We start from the raw sequence: 20,252 nt of genomic DNA, 5'->3' as shown, positions 1-20,252 counted from the left end.
AAACAGGTGGGAGTGAGAGGATATGGAGACTGCAGAAGGAGGAATCGTTCTGGGGGCTCAGAGTGCCCACCCCGAGGGCAGGAATGCCTTCTCTAATGACAGGGAGGTGCTTGTTCCATTGGAGAGTGAGGCGGAGGCCAGGGTCTTGGGTCTTGCTGAGGAGTTTGGCTTTGCAGAAGTATACGGTTCAGAGACTGCCATGAGTTCACCAAATCCTGCTTTCTGTCGACCTTGGGCATACAGCTAGATTGTATTTCCCTGTTTCCTTTGCAAAGAAGGGGACCCTATGGCTACATTATGGCAAATAGAATGTGGATGGAAACAGCTCCACTTCTAGGCCTGGCTATTAAAACCCTTCTGTAGGAGCCTCTGTGCTGCCCTTCTTCTCCCATCTGCTGGCTGGATGCAGTGGAGGCCCTGGGAGATGATGGAGTTATAGACAGAAGGATGCAGGGTCCTTGAACCACGCATGGCATGGGGGTTGTTCACCGACCATCGGCAGTGAAATGTATTGTGAATGAGAATAAACTTTCACTCTGTTTACTGAGGTTTTTATAAATCTCTGCATTTTTGCCAGGGCTATGAGTCTACTGACTAATATATAGGTCTAACAGGGAAGGCAGAGTTGGGCACCTATTCCCATGGTGGGATGGGAACATCTATTGGTTGTTGTGAAACGAGCAATATAAGAAAGGAGTATGAAACAATGCCTAGCCCTCAGGTTGGTTATCAGTTTATTTGGCAGACACTTGAGCCTTCTCAGGATAGAGAGATCAAGGGGAGAATGGAAGGGTCTTTGGCCAGGGCAAGTGAACATCCCAATAGGGAGCCAGGTAGGACTCTTCTTACTTCTTAGACTACATAGTCATCCTCTAGCCCGTACTAGTGGTGGGCCAGCTAGAACCTAGGGGTTTAGCATGGATTTAAAGGATTCTCTGGAAGAGACAAGTCAAGTGGTTAAAAGTCAGGGACTCCTGGGAATCTCCATTTCCAAACTTAATAGGACCCTGGTGCCTGTCCAAGGGAACAGGAATTCTTTTCTCTAAGATCACTAGTTACCCATTTTAAGCAATTTCTCCCAAGAGATTTGGCAATTGGGCAGATAGGTGGAGACCGGGTCTCTTTGGGTCTGCCTGAGACAAGGGGCCAATGGAGACGTCAGACCAAGGAGGCAATAGTCAGGGCCTTGGACAAAAGAGGGATGAACAAACTGATGGGTGACCCTTTGGGGGAACCGAATGAAAGCAAAGGAAGGAAAGTGGAGCCTCCCCACCCCAACATTGTTGCGTTGCGTTTTTTGCCCTAAATGGCAGCTAGGTGTGGAGATAGAAGGACCTTATGCTGCCTGTTTGTTTGACCAGGATTTGGATGAATCTGTCCCATGTCACAGCTTCTGAGTGAGGGTGACCAGTAGGGAGGAAGCATGTCCATGCCCAACCCTCCCACTCTAACCAACTCACTTATTGTCCAAGGAGACGTTTCCACAAAAGGTCCAGCAGCATGTATGACTGGGAGATAAACACTCTTGTAATTTTTTTTATTTTTATTTTTTATTATACTATGTTAGTCACCATACAGTACATCCCTGGTTTCTGATGTAAAGTTCGATGCTTCATTAGTTGTGTATAACACCCAGTGCACCATGCAATACGTGACCTCCTTACTACCCATCACCAGTCTATCCCATTCCCCCACCCAAGCAAAAGAGCCTCCCTCTGCACTGTCCAATAGGGTAGACTCTACCCACATGTGATGATTTTAATGAAATTTAAAATTTAGCTTCTAGTCATTTCAAGCCTTCGACAGCCACATGTAACTAGTGGCTATTATATTGGACAGCTCAGACATACAACATTTCCATCATCCCTGAAAGTTCTAGTGAACAACGCTGCTCTAGAAGAATCAACCAAAATTCCTCTGTTCAAATGCATGTGTCCTGCTAGAGGTCATTTAAAAGGGGCAAAATTCTTCAAAGGGGGCTTTGAAACCTTATTCTCCTTTCAGAAGAAGTGAAATTTAGAAGCTGGAAAAATGTAAGTTTTAGGCATGTGAATCTTTGACACATCGACTTTGAGCAGGTTGGATTTAGGAGACCTGAGGAGAAGAACAAGAAAAGGAGATCATGGAGAGAAAGCAAAGGAGAGAAGCTTTTAAAATGTAAAAGATCAGGTGTTGGGGGGCTTCCATCTTACATGCTTACAGCTGTTCTCCAACTTTCTCCATTCAGAACCGTGTCCCTGGCAGCCTGGCTTGGTGAAGGAAAACTGCCAAGTGAAGGTATTGAGACTTCATTTACTATTGGGCGATATCTACCAAAGGATATAACCTAATTGGTGAAGCTCCAGGCCTAGGGTGAACTATCTCTGAGGAGCATGGTAGGGTGCCAGAAATCCTATAAATCACTCACATAGTTTGTCCCAGAAAGCCAGGTTGAGGTGGCAGGATACCCAGTTCTTGAGCCTGGCTCAGAGTGCTCTTGTGATCCTCTGAAGGCAGCCGTGCATAACAAGGCTGATGAACAAAGCAGATGCTCTGTCATCCACTTACAGGTGGGATACGACGTAGAAGGTAGCTGGGTGATGGTGAGCATGCACTGGGGTGGGCTGGATTCCTGTGGCACTTACACGGCCTTTGCACAAAGAAGGAGGAAGACTGGTGCACACTGACAGAAACACAGTAAATCCAAAGCCATGGGTTCCATGAAGCTATTTATTTATACCTAAAAATATCATTCTAGATCTAAGTGCTCCAGAACTTTGAGATTTGTTCAATGAAAAAAAAAAAAGGCCTTACTCAGTCCGGTTTTCTAAGCAAGTTCCTTACTTGCTCTTAAAGAGTTAGGATCCTGGGGTTGATAATCTCTTTCTTTGCACATCTCAGGTGCACTAACTGAGCCAGAAGAGAGAAATATAATCATGCCCAGGCTGCGAACTACTCACATACAGAAAGCTGAGTGAATTCTTTGGTTATCTTGACCTAGAGTGTAGGACAATGACAAGGCCCCTAGGCATCACAAAGACACAGAAGGACTGCTGCCCTCAGAATTCAGAATCCTGGGCTTTCCAGATAATGTTAAAGAGGAGAAAGCATTGGACTTAGAGTCAGGAATACTGGTATCTTGTTTCATGTCTGCCCCTTTTACCTGTGGAACCTCAGACAGGAATGTCCCCTCTGTCTCAGTTTTCTTATTGGAACACCAGAGACAATCATCTCCATCTCACAGGAATAGTGTTGACACCGCTTGGGCAGGGAACTCATCCAAGTAAGCCACAAATTAAAACTCATACCTCCAGACCCTTACCCACACTTATCTCTCAAGGTGTTGAGTTGAGTGTGTGCTATAACTGGCTGACAGCTCTTTCATGTGGCCTCGTCTTACTTGGGGAGGGGGAGCAGAGGTCGTGGTCTGGAACCAGGGGCAGAGGAGCAGAGACACAAAGTTCAAAGGCCTTAAACTTAATGGTGATTTGGGTTGTGGCAGATCTGTAAGTTCTGCCCAGGAACTACATGTTGACCATGTCACAGACTCTTTCCTTTGATACTCTCCCTTTCCAAAGTATTGTATTTTCTTTGATATGAGCAGGATGGCCTTCTAAGCTAGGAGGAACACTGTGTACCAACACTAAAAACAACAGAATGAATTAAAGAAAACAGAATGAATGGGAACTGAATTATATCTACAGAAAAAAAAATTCTCCCACCAGAAACATCTTGTCAGGAAGAGAAGGGTAATACAAAACCTGCAACTTTAATTAAATAAATATCTGTAAACAAAGGTTTTGACAGATGAAAAGAATACCTTGAATCAGAAATTTAGAAACTCAGCATATATGTAGCAAAAAATCCAGGAAAACATGAAATAAGAGGTAGACAGAACATACAAAAACCAAAGAAGTTAAAGGTCATCTCAGAAATTAAGATTTTTTTAAAAAAGATTTTATTTTTTTATGTGACAGAGAGACAGCCAGCGAGAGAGGGAACACAGCAGGGGAGTGGGAAAGGAAGAAGCAGACTCCCAGTGGAGGATCCCGATGTGGGACTCGATCCCAGAACGCCGGGATCACACCCTGAGCCGAAGGCAGACGCTTAACGACTGCACCACCCAGGTGTCCCAGAAATTAAGATTGTTAAAAGATTTCAAGACAGAATAAATTCAAATGAACTGTAAGAGGTATTGAGAAAAAGAATGAAAAAATATAAGAGATCACAAATAAAATGCAAAAGTAAAAACAATGAGAGAGATAAAGATTAATAAAGAAATAGGAGAAAGAAAATGTAAATAAATAAATAATATTGGAGTTTTTGAAAAGAAAACAAGTTACCAATATTAAAAACTAAAATCCAAGAAACCGTTCCATCAATTAAAAAAACCTGAATCCACATAAAAAGGGACCACCATATACCCAGCAACAGTGACCCAGAATATCCTTAGAATTTAGACACATGGTGTCCTCTCATGTAGATTCTTCTACCTTCTCACACCCACTCACTAATGCTTTCCAGGGAGTGAACACTTCCCAAGTTAAGACACTGCACAGACACTACACTCACTGTTGGGTATGCACTCCCAGAGAATGTAATTTTAATGGTAGATTTTAGGCTTAGAAACAACTGCCTCGGGATAGAGCTTTCCTCGAATCCTGCATGTTATGCCTATTCTAATTATATTTGGGCCAATGGGCATTTCTTGGTGGTAGGTCTTGCACTTGGCACCTAAACCCAACCCTTGCATTCCAGAACTTCCTATAGCTCCTTAACTAGGCACCCTGGGTTTGTTATGACACAGACTACTACCAGGAGACGGTGGTGGGACACACTTTGTGGGTGAAGGCATCACTATGGACCCACTTGTGAGCGTGGGGGGCACCCAAAGGATGGAAATGCAGCAGGAGTTGACCATCATCATGGTGTATGAGATGCGCAAGGTACTTCTAGAGTCCTGCCATCTGCACTGACATAGAGAAGGAGCATGGCTGGAGCATGAGGAGAGAACAATCACTGCAGAAGCCATGACAGCCGTAGGCCATGTGTTTGTCAGACAGACCAGCCTGATCAACAATTCTCTGCATGCTGGAACTTGGCTTTTTGGACACCCAGGTCATGGCAGAATTCACATTTACTCCCTCCTATGCCTCCATGAGAGTCAAGGCCTTGCAGGGGTCCCCAATCTTCCACTCGACCTACCATAGAGGCACACAACTGTTCCATAGGACAGAACATGGAGTGCTGGCCAGGCAAGCACTCCTCCCAGTTGAAGCATTCTAGGTGTAGCCTCTGAGTCCACTGGGGCAGGGTGGAGTGTCCAGAGAGCTCTGTGGAACACAGGCCAGGCCACCAGTTATCACGATGGAGAAGACCAGCAGGTCCAGTAGAATTCATGGTTGAGGGGCTCATGCCAGGGGCAAGGACTAGGTCAGTTGGCAGCATGGTGTACCCACATGGTAGGGAGCACTGATCGTAGACATGGGAGGTCACTCCCTATGTGGGCTCTGGCAGGTAACCTTGCCTCTCTTAATAGTCTCTCCCAGGGTGTTTGGGGCATGGCCAAGCACTGGGAAGATGCTTGCAGAGTCAGGCTATGTGAGGAAGCACTCCTGCAGAGCATGCCCTTACCACCCACCTGTGTCTCATGATGGCTGTGCTACTGGTTGATCATAATCTCTTTCCTAAACTTTCCTGCTCCAAAGGAAGCCCTTTAGGAGAGGTAAAGAATCTCCTCTGATACTAGGAGCCCTGAGATGCTTCTAAGGTGGGCCAGAGGCTCTGGCTCAAGAGAGACAGGTTTCCTCCCCTGGGCAATCCTTTACTGATGCCCAGCAGGAAGCACTGGACTAGAGTGTAACACTAGATGTTAGTGTAGGCATTCACTTCCATGCCCATGGTCTTCCCATAGTGGAAGAGCTGTGAGCAAACAGGAGGTCCAGACAAACATCCTCCTCAAGCCACATCATGACCTCTCACTCTCTTTTGCCTTGAGCATGTCACTTCACTTCCCTCCGATTGGTTTTCTTCATTGTAAAAGGACAGTAATCTGAAACTCACAAGGAAAATGGGAAGAATGGGATGGGGGTGGGTCAAATTTAAGAAGAGGCCTCCCTGGGGGTCTCCTACTCTGTGACCAGGGTCTAGCCTCCACCTGCCTTATGTTTAACTTGACCCTTCTGACCCCAGGCTGAGGAATGTTCTGGTTAGCACTGGAAGATACCACACATGGACAGTTTCTGCCCTGGGAGTACTGGTTCGGTGAGCAGATCAACAATGAGGCTGGGCCTCGGGAATCTGGCAGGGGTGCAGGGCCAATGGGAGAGAGAATAGAGAAGAATGACAAGAGGAGAGAGATCAGACACCTGGATCTAGAGAAGGGAGCACTCTGCACTGGGTCCTCAGTGATCACAAACACTGGGAGTAAAATACGCAGATCTGTGGACATTTGTTCTGGTTTATTTGACAGGAACAAACGGTTCAGACTGGTGGAAGGGTGCATTCCTGTTGATATCCTCTTGCCTGGGTTCTGAGGTCCTCATGCCTTGGTGTGAATAGAGGTTTGGGGGAACAGCCCAGCTCCCTCACCCACTCACTGCAGGCTCATGCAAATATTCCCGCAGAAGGTTGAACAGCATATGTTATTTGCTTGACAATCTTGATGATATTCACAGGGGCGTCTGCACATATATATGCTGGTATGCTTTTCACAAACCTTGATTTCCTTGATCAGCTCTATTTCTGAAACAGAGCAAGAGCAGGGTCAGTGCAACCAGATCCCTTGAGAGTACTCCTCTCCTGCTTAAAGCCTCTCCCGAAAACAACAGAACCCAGATCGACACATGACACTCTTGGACTTTTCAGGGAACTCACTTTCTGCCCTTTACCCAATCCTGGTGACGGGTAGTATCTTAAATCCTACATCCCCCAATTTTCCCCCAACAAATCTCAATACCTGGCCTTCCAGGGCCCTCTGTATACTCTGCAACCAGGACCCTGTCTTCCACGTTGATCATGGCCTTGGTGATGCACCCCATAGAGTGTACACTCTGAGAACTCAGCAGAGACTGAGACACCCTGCAGACCCTCCCCACTCTCCAGAACTTGCAGGGTCCAGAGAGGAAGAGGACTTCCCACTCTGCCCCCTCTCTCCTGTCCCTGTCACTTTCTCCAGGGCCCTTGCCTCTTCCCAGAAAATACCACTCGCACTATTTCCCTTCCACTGCCACCATCCTGGTTTCTCTGATGATAACTTTGACTTGACCCTGTGTACCCCAAAATCTGCTTTCCCAAGGTCCTTTCATTCTACACCTCTTCCACCAACATTTCTGGATGTGACGTGTCACGTGTGTGCAGAAATCTAAGAACAGTTGTTTGGTTTTTCCCATGTGATTCTCAGCCCATGATGTATCTTTCACTACTGTATGTACTGTTTGTGTCTGGGTATTTGGAACAGAGAATCAAAAGATGTAGGCTTTCCCTCCACCCCCATCACTGTTCCCAGGACTGAGTAAAAGGGCCAGAGGGCCACGGTTTGGGAGGACCCAGAGTCTTCATAATGCTGTGGTCTGAGCAGGATGTGCTTAAAGTTCCAATTCCCAGGTCCTCCTCAGAAGGCACACAGCCGCTCCTGGCCCCCTCCCCCTCCCTGTCCCCTAGTCCATCACCTACTCTGCATCATCTTCAGGCTCCGGTGCCCTCCCTGGGCCTGCGGCAGCAGCACACAGAGGAAGAGGATGAGCAACAGAGCCTGGGCTGGCATGACTCTGAGCAGAGTGGAGAGCGCTCGGTCTGGCACAGACTTCCCTGGAGAGCTGGGTGGTTATCCTGGGCTCCTCCCTGCTTCCACTGACCAAACAAGGAGGCCTGTTTCCTCCCCTTAGCCTGCCCTTACCACAGCCTGTTCTCTGTGGGACTAGGCCTTCTGCAGAGGATTCCTGCTCTCACAGGACTAACCTTCTCCTTTGTAAACAATTTTTTCCTACTTTCTTTTTTTTTTTTTTTTTAGGATGGGGAGAGGAGTTAGATTTTTTTTATTATAATAATATTTTTATTAAATTATGTTAGTCACCATACAGTACACTTTCTAATTATAAGGTAATTTACAGAAAAAGAGAAAAGTAAAATTTTAAAAAATTATGATAATCTAACTGCAGAGAATTAACACGTGTCTCTTCTTATTACCATTCTATTTTTTTTGCAGATTTAATATAAATAATCTATTGTCTTCTCACATTTGGAATCACCCACCTATTGTTACCCATCTTGTCCTACTCAATTAATGAGGTAAATATTTCACAGTGTGGTTTTCCATGGTTACATACGTCTCACTTAAAATAAATAAATGCCTATTGTCAAGCATTTGCATTATTATCTAGACAATATATTATATTGAGCATTTTTAAAAGTTTTTATTTATTTATTTGTCAGAGAGAAAGGGCAAGAGCTCAAAGGCAGGGGGAGCAGCAGGCAGAGGGAGAAGCAGACTCCCTGCTGAGCAAGGAGCCAGATGCGAGGCTTGATCCCAGGACTCTGGGATCATGACCTGAACCGAACGCAGATGCTTAACTGACTGAGTCACTCAAGCAGTCACCCAGGTGTCCCTCTGTTGAGCATTTTCAACCATAAGTCTTTCATTTTTTAGATTAATATAAGAGAGGTGGAATTTATGGGTGTAAGAGTTAAGTAGGTATATTAAGTATAAGTAAATAAATACACACATGTATGCATGTGTATCTATACCTATATATAAATATATATGGGGGGGCAGAGAACTGGTTTTGTAATTAAACATGTTTAAATCATGTTTAAGTCAACAGAGGATGAGTGTCAATTTCCCCAAAGCTTGTAAGGCACCACGTGGGGAAATAATGGGTAGGAATGAGCCCTCTATTGTCTATAAATATTTGAGTAGCAGAAGAATGTTCACAGGTTTTGTCCTAAAGCAGATGAGGAGTTGAATTCTGACCCCAATATTCACCAGTGTCATAACACCGGGACAGTCCTATGACCTCTATAGATTTAGTTCACTCATCAATTCTTGGCACCTCCATGGTGAAGATGAAATAGGATATCTACAAACACCTTCATAGTACCTGGCAACGGTAGGTGCTCAATGTGATACATTTGTCTTCTCTCCAATCTTGTTTCCCAACCTCACAAAGCAAGCCCCAGGGACCAGAAGAACTCTCTTAGCTCTTGGTTTATGCTGGGTATTAAGACCTGGCCTAGGAATTGAACTCTTAGAAGAAAAACTTTTGGTCCAGAAGTCGGGGGGATTTGCATACTTACCCAAGCAGATCCGCCAACTCCACGTGGATTGGTGGCAGAGCCAGGAGTAGATATAGGGACTCAAAACAGCCATTTCAAGTGAACTACCTCTACTCTGAAAGATCAGAAAATGTGGGGAGTTTGTTCTGGTTTTATCGAGTGAGGAGGTGAATCCTTAGTTGGGAAACTTTTCCTGTTGTGTGAGGTCAGAGTCAATTACTCTACCTTGTCCTTCAACTTAAGTTATTTCTTCCTGTTGACAGGCTTTACCACCTACTCCCTTGGGGGGCACCCCTCAGCCTTTCCTTCTCCCCTGCCTCCTTGTTTACCCTTGTGACTGTGGACAGATCTCCACAAACTGTCTCCTCTTTCAGTGTTTTTGGGGTGGGATAGTTTTACCCAGAGACACATGATCCTCACTCTTTAACCTGTGGTCAACTGTACAGACCTCCCTATCCAAAAAAGGATTCCTAAGGGATGCTTAAATTTCCATCATCAGCCATTTTTCCTTTGGAAATTGGATCCCTTTACAAATGCAAATACTGTATGATCTCATGTATATGTGGCCAGAAAACAAAGACAGCCCAAGCTCATACATACAAAGAATAGTTTGGGGGTTGCCAGAGGAGGCAGGTAGGGTGTGAGGAAAATGGGTGAGGGGGGTCAAAAGGTACAAGATAAATAAAATATTTATAAATTGTAAGTTATAATACAAATAAGTACTGGGGATGTACTGTATAGCTTGGTGACTGTAGTAAACAATACTGTATTCTATATTGAAAAGTTGCTGGGGTGCCTGGGTGGCTCAGTTGGTTAATCATCTGACTTCAGTTCAAGTCATGATCTCAGGGTTTGGAGCGCCCCTCCCCCCATTGTTGGGCTCCCTGCTCAGTGGGGAGTCTGCTTCTCCCTCTCCCTCCTCATGTAGGCCCTCTCTGTCTCAAATAAATATATTAAAAAAAATTTTTTTTTTAAAGAAATGTTGCTAAGAGAGTAGGTCTTAAAAGCTCCTGTCACAGGGAAGAAATTGTGTAATTGTGTGGTTATGAATGCTAGCTAGATTTATTGTGATGATCATTTCACTATATAAATATTGAATGTATACTTGAAACTACCAAGTTGTATGTCAATTATGTTTCAATTAAAAAATGTAAATACCAGGGTGCCTCAGTGGCTCTGTAAGTTGAGCATTGGACTCTTGGTTTTGCTTGTGTCATAATATTGGGGTCCTGTGATAGAGCCCCACCTGGGCTCCAGGCTCAGCAGGAAGTCTGCTTGGGGTTCTTTCCCTCTCCCTCTGGCCCTCCCCCTGCTCACTCTCTTTCTCTCTCTCTCTCCTTCTCTCTCAGATTAATAGATAAATCTTTCTTAAAAACTGTGAAGACCTGTGGACTAAGGAATCACCAGGATTTCTGGAGAGCTCAGGAATGGGGACCTTACAGTTCTAGAAGAAAACACAGGCACATTATGAATCAAAAATACATGAGCAGGTAGTGTTTATATATATATATATATATATATATATATATATATATATATATATGGATATGGATACATATAATCACATAAAATAATGCATGTATATACACAATAATTTGTATGTATGTATACATAAATCTATATCCATATATATGTACATGTATATATACATATGTATATGTGTGTATATATGCAGTTCTGTTTATATGTATATATGCATACATGTCTGTGTATCTATGTATATGTGCATATATATCTATACATATGTGTGTATATGTCTGTGTATGTATATAAAATATAGAGAACAAAAGCAAGAGCAAAGGTCTGCTGCTTTCCAAATTCTTCATAGCTTTATTGCAGACCAGTCTGAATGATCCAGAGCCAAGTGTGGCAGGAATCCTGGGAGGAACCTCCTTGGCACTTACAGTGACTGTGCTCCTCAAACAGACCACTAAGGAACCCCAACACCTGGGCCAGATGCAGGGCAGGGCTGTGATTGCCCTGCATGGAACGTCATTTTCCAGCCATAGAAAGTGAGGACTTGGGAATCCACAAGTCAATCATTTTAGGTGTGGCACCACTTGCAAAGTTCCCTTCCGTTTGCTCCCACACCTTTGTACCCAGGTCCCCAAATTCTGCCTTTTGTCTCTATACAGTCCACTCTCCTCAGCCAAACCCCAGAATCCTGACGTACATTTCCCACTGTTCAATGCATCTGACGCATCCTGGGAAAAGTCACTTGTACATGGGCGTCTCCAGTCAGTGTATGAAATCTTCCTGGACATAGAGTTTGGAGGAAGGAGGTCTGCTCCTTGGCAGCCTTGGCCCTTGCCCATTTGACTCTTCTTTTTTTCTGATAAGCTCCAAATCATGGGTATGGTAGCTTTTCTCTGATATTTGGTGGGAAAATCCCCCCAGCCCTCAACTCACAAATTTGTGCCAAGATGTGGGTGCTAGATTCCATCACTTCACTTCCCTCATTTACTAGATGGTCATGTGTCTTTCCTAAAGTCCTTCCTATTCAGTCTCTTTTTATCCACATAAAACCCCCAGGGCATTTGGTGGGAGATGGTGTTATGCTTTAATTAGCAAAAGAGAACCAATACAGAGAAAGTATTGGGTGGGACCTTATTGGCACAGAACAAGTCCAAGGCAAATAGACAGACTGCCCTTCACTGCCCACCTGTGGGTAGACTCAAATGCATCAGATAAAGACTCTAGACTTGGGTCTGTTTGGGTGGCCAGGACTGTGATAAGGTACAAAGTGTTCCTCCTAGTTAGGAGGACATACTGCTCAGATCAAAGAAAACCCAATACTTTGGAATGGGAGAGTATCAAAGGAAAGAGTCTGTGACATGGTCAACATGTAGTTCCTGGGAAACAAACTGAGGGCTTCAGAGGGGAGGGAGGGGTGAGGGATGGGATAGGCCGGTGATGGGTATTAAGGAGGGAAAATATTGCATGGTGCACTGGGTGTTATACCCAAGAAATGAATCATGGAACTTTACATCAAAAACTAGGGATGTACTGTATGGTGAATAACATAATAAAAAATTATTATAAAACAAACAAAAAACCATGTAGTTCCTGGGCAGAACTTACAGACCTTCCACAATCCAAATCACCATTAAGTTCTAGGCCTTTGAACTTTGTTTTTCTGCTCCTCTGCCCCTGGTTCCAGACCACGACCTCTTCTCCCACTCCTCAAGTAAGAAGAGGCCACATAAAAGAGCTGTCAGCCAGTTACAGCACACACTCAACTCAACACCTTGAGAGGTGAGTGTGGGTAAGGGTCTGGAGGTATGAGTTTTAATTTGTGGCTTACTTGGATGAGTTCCCTGCCCAAGCGGTGTCAACACTATTCCTGTGAGATGGAGATGATTGTCTCTGGTGTTCCAATAAGAAAACTGAGAGGGGACATTCCTGTCTGAGATTCCACAGGTAAAAGGGGCAGACATGAAACAAGATACTAGTATTCCTGACTCTAAGTCCAATACTTTCTCCTCTTTAACATTATCTGGAAAGCCCAGGATCCTGAATTCTGAGGGCAGCAGTCCTCCTGTGTCTTTGTGATGCCTAGGGGCCTTGTCATTGTCCTACACTCTAGGTCAAGATAACCAAAGAATTCACTCAGCTTTCTGTATGTGAGTAGTTCGCAGCCTGGGCATGATTATATTTCTCTCCTCTGGCTCAGTTAGTGCACCTGAGATGTGCAAAGAAAGAGATTATCAACCCCAGGATCCTAACTCTTTAAGAGCAAGTAAGGAACTTGCTTAGAAAACCGGACTGAGTAAGGCCTTTTTTTTTTTTCATTGAACAAATCTCAAAGTTCTGGAGCACTTAGATCTAGAATGATATTTTTAGGTATAAATAAATAGCTTCATGGAACCCATGGCTTTGGATTTACTGTGTTTCTGTCAGTGTGCACCAGTCTTCCTCCTTCTTTGTGCAAAGGCCGTGTAAGTGCCACAGGAATCCAGCCCACCCCAGTGCATGCTCACCATCACCCAGCTACCTTCTACGTCGTATCCCACCTGTAAGTGGATGACAGAGCATCTGCTTTGTTCATCGGCCTTGCTATGCACGGCTACCTTCAGAGGATCACAAGAGCACTCTGAGCCAGGCTCAAGAACTGGGTATCCTGCCACCTCAACCTGGCTTTCTGGGACAAACTATGTGAGTGATTTATAGGATTTCTGGCACCCTACCATGCTCCTCAGAGATAGTTCACCCTAGGCCTGGAGCTTCACCAATTAGGTTATATCCTTTGGTAGATATCGCCCAATAGTAAATGAAGTCTCAATACCTTCACTTGGCAGTTTTCCTTCACCAAGCCAGGCTGCCAGGGACACGGTTCTGAATGGAGAAAGTTGGAGAACAGCTGTAAGCATGTAAGATGGAAGCCCCCCAACACCTGATCTTTTACATTTTAAAAGCTTCTCTCCTTTGCTTTCTCTCCATGATCTCCTTTTCTTGTTCTTCTCCTCAGGTCTCCTAAATCCAACCTGCTCAAAGTCGATGTGTCAAAGATTCACATGCCTAAAACTTACATTTTTCCAGCTTCTAAATTTCACTTCTTCTGAAAGGAGAATAAGGTTTCAAAGCCCCCTTTGAAGAATTTTGCCCCTTTTAAATGACCTCTAGCAGGACACATGCATTTGAACAGAGGAATTTTGGTTGATTCTTCTAGAGCAGCGTTGTTCACTAGAACTTTCAGGGATGATGGAAATGTTGTATGTCTGAGCTGTCCAATATAATAGCCACTAGTTACATGTGGCTGTCGAAGGCTTGAAATGACTAGAAGCTAAATTTTAAATTTCATTAAAATCATCACATGTGGGTAGAGTCTACCCTATTGGACAGTGCAGAGGGAGGCTCTTTTGCTTGGGTGGGGGAATGGGATAGACTGGTGATGGGTAGTAAGGAGGTCACGTATTGCATGGTGCACTGGGTGTTATACACAACTAATGAAGCATCGAACTTTACATCAGAAACCAGGGATGTACTGTATGGTGACTAACATAGTATAATAAAAAATAAAAATAAAAAAAATTACAAGAGTGTTTATCTCCCAGTCATACATGCTGCTGGACCTTTTGTGGAAACGTCTCCTTGGACAATAAGTGAGTTGGTTAGAGTGGGAGGGTTGGGCATGGACATGCTTCCTCCCTACTGGTCACCCTCACTCAGAAGCTGTGACATGGGACAGATTCATCCAAATCCTGGTCAAACAAACAGGCAGCATAAGGCAAGGTCCTTCTATCTCCACACCTAGCTGCCATTTAGGGCAAAAAACGCAAGACACCAATGTTGGGGTGGGGAGGCTCCACTTTCCTTCCTTTGCTTTCATTCGGTTCCCCCAAAGGGTCACCCATCAGTTTGTTCATCCCTCTTTTGTCCAAGGCCCTGACTATTGCCTCCTTGGTCTGACGTCTCCATTGGCCCCTTGTCTCAGGCAGACCCAAAGAGACCCGGTCTCCACCTATCTGCCCAATTGCCAAATCTCTTGGGAGAAATTGCTTAAAATGGGTAACTAGTGATCTTAGAGAAAAGAATTCCTGTTCCCTTGGACAGGCACCAGGGTCCTATTAAGTTTGGAAATGGAGGTTCCCAGGAGTCCCTGACTTTTAACCACTTGACTTGTCTCTTCCAGAGAATCCTTTAAATCCATGCTAAACCCCTAGGTTCTAGCTGGCCCACCACTAGTACGGGCTAGAGGATGACTATGTAGTCTAAGAAGTAAGAAGAGTCCTACCTGGCTCCCTATTGGGATGTTCACTTGCCCTGGCCAAAGACCCTTCCATTCTCCCCTTGATCTCTCTATCCTGAGAAGGCTCAAGTGTCTGCCAAATAAACTGATAACCAACCTGAGGGCTAGGCATTGTTTCATACTCCTTTCTTATATTGCTCGTTTCACAACAACCAATAGATGTTCCCATCCCACCATGGGAATAGGTGCCCAACTCTGCCTTCCCTGTTAGACCTATATATTAGTCAGTAGACTCATAGCCCTGGCAAAAATGCAGAGATTTATAAAAACCTCAGTAAACAGAGTGAAAGTTTATTCTCATTCACAATACATTTCACTGCCGATGGTCGGTGAACAACCCCCATGCCATGCGTGGTTCAAGGACCCTGCATCCTTCTGTCTATAACTCCATCATCTCCCAGGGCCTCCACTGCATCCAGCCAGCAGATGGGAGAAGAAGGGCAGCATGGAGGCTCCTACAGAAGGGTTTTAATGGCCAGGCCTAGAAGTGGAGCTCTGTTTCCATCCACATTCTATTTGCCATAAATAGAGCCATGGGGTCCCCTTCTTTGCAAAGGACAGGGAAATACAATCTAGCTGTATGCCCAAGGTCGGCAGAAAGCAGGATTTGGTGAACTCATGGCGTTCTCACGAACAGTATACTTTGCAAAGCCAAACTCCTCAGCAAGACCCAAGACCCTGGCCTCCGCCTCACTCTCCAATGGAACAAGCACCTCCCTGTGTCATTAAGAGGCATTCCACTGCCCTCGGGTCAACTCTGGAGCCCAGAACGATTCCCTCACTTCTGCAGTCTCCATATCCTCTCACTCCCACCTGTTTTGTCTGCCTGGTAGTGTTACCTGGGTAATTCCAATTCATACCCTGAGATGCTACTCCTGCCAGGCAGGCTTTCCAATGCACCATCCTGTTCCCTAGATTGTATCTGCATTTTCTACCATCAGTTTATCTTGAAGATCATTTAAAAAGAATATAACTTCCCTTGGATGAGAAGATTATAAAGTCCTACAGTGTATTCATATCTACCTCTTCCTGAGAAAGGGTATTTTCATTTAGATGGGATGAGTCAGCACGTCACACTTACCAACTGAAGACCCCATGGAAGGTTCCAGAATGGGATACAGCAAAGACCAGTGCCAGGCAAAGGGGATTAAGACTTAAGGGAACACTGGTCCGTGCCCTAGAAGCTCTGAGTAAGGAAGAGGCAAGGACTCAGGGGCTCAGGTAAACGATCCTTCAGGAGTGGGGTTTTTGTCTTAACCTTCAGGGATAAGGAGCACTCCGGGCTCGATTGAGGTGAAAGTGGTTATTCCTTCTGACCAAAAGTAGAGAAGAACAAGAGGTTAGGGACCCGGGGAAAGGACCAGGAAGAGGAACCTGTCCACTTGAGGAACCTGGATTTATAGGGAAGAAAAAGCAATTTTCCTCTAGCTTCTGGGTTCCTGGCTGAGACCCTAAATGAAGAAGCAGATTAGCAGGAGAAAAACAAGCAGAAACTACTAACATGTGTATCTCCCACTATACATGGGACGGGACCAGGAAAACCGAGGCCTGCCCCAAATCGTCTAAGCCATCTTCTTAAATACCATCTTCAGCTAAAAGACAAAAAGATGTGGAAAGGAAGGGGAGCCAGTTATGCAAGGTCAACCAGGAGGGCACAGTGAACACATGGTATAGGTTATGCAGATTTCTGCTACGAGGCTCCATTGATAAAGAGTTTCTAGAGGTTGAAAGTGATCCTCTCTAAGACCACTTACAGAAAGAAAGACACCCTTACAAATGGGTATTTCCCTCATCCAGCTTCGATGTCTCCTATGAAGGAGCAAAATATTGCCCAGGCCAAGTTCTGCCTCTTTGGCATACGGTGTGACCCTTGAAAGCCAGTTAGTTTTAAGAAACAGCAGCGCCAGGTGAAGCTCTGAGCTTGAAGAAGTTACCTGTTGTAAGAACTGTCTAAATCTGTGGTCTGTGAGAGGTGGAAGGGAGAGAGATGTGTTGCCCTAGGTGAGCAGTTGCTTGCTTTTGGAGTTTTTTACTTTCTTTTTTTTTTCTTTTTTTTTTTTTTTGATTTTTGACTTTTCTTATTTAAAGACATCTTCTCCTATTTTTCCTCCCTTTGAACATCCAGAAGGCATTGTATTCAGTTCATCCGGGGCATTCGAAAAGGATGTCATTTAAGAGGGACCGTTAGTTCCTTGACAATCCAGAATATCAGATGTGTACACTTTTGGTCACCTCTTCTATTTCTCTTTCTACTTGGGACAGAAATGGGAGCACAGCGGTAGTAAGAGAGGTAAGAGCCAAAGAGGGAGTGCACCCCTAAGATGAAACCGCTCATCCTAAGCATCCTGGAAGTAGTTGCTTTTCCTCTCTGTGGGGGCTCAGAATGTCCTCAGCCTCTGCACCAGCGCGTAAAACCCAGGGGCCATACCCAGCAGCCTGGGGACTTCCCTTCACCATCATCATGAATTAGCACTTCATACTCTTTTGGATTAGGAGCCCTTTTCCTAGATCCTACCTCTCCCTCTTTGTTAACGACCTCGTTTTTGGTAACATACATGCCATGGAGCTTCCTGAGAGGTACCCGAGGAAGCAGGAAGTAAGTAGAGACTTCTTATGCCTCCATTCTACATTAATACCACTGTGGCTGGATACATTTCAGCTTCATTGATGACAGCAGCAACAAAGAAAATAGTGGCTTAAATAAGGCAGGTCAATCTTTGCTCACGTGGAAGAGTCAGGTAGTAGGGATCCAGAACAAGTTTAAGGGACAACACAAAACCATAAGGAAGACCCAGGTGCCTTCACCTTTTTGCTCCATCACCCTTGACATGAAGTTTCATTCAAGATCGTCACGTCATGACCTACAAAGGTCTAAGCAAGATATTAAATATGCCCTCACTCGAGAATGACATTCAACGGCCCGAACCCAGGTTAAACGTTAAATCGGAAGTAAAGAAAATTCCAGCCACAGCCAAACTAGAGGAAAATGGGGAATATGATATTGCTCAAAACTGGAGGAGAAAGACTCACCAATGACCTTAATAATAAAAATGGCACTATGGTGCAGCATTTTAAAAAGTATTAATCGAGTTATTGTTTTTCTTTTTCTGCAAGTCCTTGTTTTCCAACAAGCACTTTGACCATGAAATTAGGACATGAAGCTGTGGTTTATTTCCCAGGGAAAAGGGATCACAAAATAAACCAGGGAGGACAAGTCGTGGTCATGGATCTGAGGAGCCACAACAGTTTTGAAAGCTATTATTTGCTCGTTGAGAGAGAGAAAAGTTGTTTTCAGTGTTTGTCTTGTGTTTAAAAGTGACGAGAACTCACCTTGGCTCTGCAAGTATGGACCTCAAACCATAAACCTTGAATTAGGAATAAAGCTAAATAACCTAAGAAGCGGATCTAGTCACTGCAAAAGGTATAAGCGTCTGAGCAGTCGGCCCAGGAAGGAGAACCCCGGAGGAGTGAGTTAGGAAAAACTGAAACACCCAGATGTAGTTTAGGAAATCCTAACTTTTAGAGAAATGGGATCACCAGTTAAACAGGGTATTTGATTACGATTTTTGTTTTCTATTGCTGTTGTACCAAGTCACCATGAATTTAGGAGCTTAAACCACACAAATTATTATCTCACAGTTCCACGTAGGTCCGAGAAGTCACCACCGCGGGTCTCATGCCTTCCAGTGAAGGTGTCAGCAGGGCTGTGCTCCTTTTAGTGTTTCCTCTAGAGGGAAGGATCCATGTGTGTGTTCAGCCTCCGGTGTTGGCAGAAATTCAGTTCCTTCAAGACCTAAGACTGAGGGTCTCCGTTTCCTTACGGCTGTCAGCTGAGGGCGTTTTCAGCTTCTAGAGGCCACTCACATGCTTTGGCGTGGGCTCCATTCCTCCATCCTCAGAGCCAGCAAGGCGCCAGGTGGGTCCTCATGCTTCAGCTCTTAGCTTCTGCTGCTCTTTAACCCACTGCAGCCAGGGAGATTCCCTACTTAAGGACTCTTGGTTACCTTTAGAGATTCCCACCTGGCTCCCCATCTCAAAGTCCCTGCCCTTCATCACATCTGCAAAGCCCCTTTAGCACCTCAGGTCAGGAAGTAAGGTGCGGGCCTGAGACATGGAGCATGGTTATCCTCTTTACCTCTGCTTACACTTAAAACCCGTTTGTGGCAGAGGGGTGCCCACCAAGGTGGCCTCAGTTGTTAAGTGACGCTGCCTTCGGCTCAGGGCCAGTGATCCTGCAGTTCATGGGATGGTACCTGCCACATGCTCAACTCTCCACATGAGCCTGCTTCTCCTCTCTCCCATCCCCCTGCTATGTAGTGCTTCTCACTCTCTGCTCCGTCTTCTCTCTCGTCAAATAAATAAATAAAATCTTAAAAAAAAAAGAAATGATGTGCGAGGAAAAAAATTACGTCGCAGGAAAGAGAACAGAGAAGAAAAACAGTAAATAAGCATTCAACACGCAAAGCTAGAAAGGAATGGCTAACTAGTAAGTATCTCTACTTCATTAGGAAGAAGAGGAAACCAAACTGCCTGGAGGATATGTCCCGATTCAGCGCAGTCCGGATGAGGACTGCACAAAGCCAGCTATTAACCAAAGAACTAATCTGCGTCTGAGAAGTGAGCCATCAGGCGTCAATGAGAAGGTGGGAGGTTGGATGTTGTTGAAAAGCGTTGTTATGATACAGTTAGGTGAGAGAAGTGAGCTCATTGCACCCCAATGTTCATGCAGCATTGTCCAAATAAGCGAAATTGTGGAAGGAGCGAGAATGCCCTTCAACAGATGACGGGATTAAGAAGATGGTCCATAAATACAATAGCGATTACTCAAGCCATATCCAGAAAGAACGATACCCAGCATTTGCGGAAACATGGATAGGACTGGAGGAGATTATGTTAGTGAAAATGAGTCAAGCAGGAGAAAGACAATTATCATATGGTTTCACCATTTATGGAACATAAGAAATGCAGGAGATCGGTAGGAGAAGAAAGGGAAGAAAGAAGGAGGGATAAACAGAAGAAAGGGAATGAACCATGAGAGACTTTGGACTCTGGGAAACAGACTGAGGGCTTCAGAGGGAAGGGGTGGGGAGTTGAAGGTTAGGGCCGGTGGTAGGTTTAAGGAGGACACGTATTGCATGGGCGCTGTAAGTTTACGCACACCATAATGAATCATGGGAACACTAACATGAAAAACTAAGGATGTACTTCTATGGTGACATAAGCATACATAATAAAAAAATTATTATTAAAA

General features: G+C 44.8%; 1 protein-coding gene across 1 annotated transcript; it reads right to left on the bottom strand.

Annotated features, from left to right (window-relative positions):
- Positions 1–6,278: 6,278 nt before the first annotated feature.
- On the bottom strand, positions 6,279–7,967 carry WFDC10A (WAP four-disulfide core domain 10A). Its single transcript, XM_040638680.1, has 2 exons — positions 7,654–7,967; positions 6,279–6,747 (listed from the first exon to the last, which is right to left on the bottom strand). Exons 1-2 carry the CDS (start codon positions 7,742–7,744, stop codon positions 6,575–6,577), a joined length of 264 nt encoding a protein of 87 aa, XP_040494614.1. The 5' UTR covers positions 7,745–7,967; the 3' UTR covers positions 6,279–6,574.
- Positions 7,968–20,252: the final 12,285 nt, after the last annotated feature.

Source organism: Ursus maritimus, unplaced genomic scaffold, assembly GCF_017311325.1.
Source record: "Ursus maritimus isolate PB19 unplaced genomic scaffold, ASM1731132v1 scaffold_22, whole genome shotgun sequence".
NCBI classification, from domain to species: domain Eukaryota; kingdom Metazoa; phylum Chordata; class Mammalia; order Carnivora; family Ursidae; genus Ursus; species Ursus maritimus.
The sequence above is the reverse complement of the archived record's forward strand: the minus strand, read 5'-3'. Positions and strand labels throughout refer to the sequence as shown.

Coding starts and splice junctions, on each gene's coding strand:
- WFDC10A (XM_040638680.1), bottom strand. CDS start 7,744: ATGCCAGCCCAGGCTCTGTTGCTCATCCTCTTCCTCTGTGTGCTGCTG. Junction 6,748..7,653: donor GAGCCTGAAGATGATGCAGA/GTAGGTGATGGA, acceptor TCTGGTTGCACT/GACCCTGCTCTTGCTCTGTT.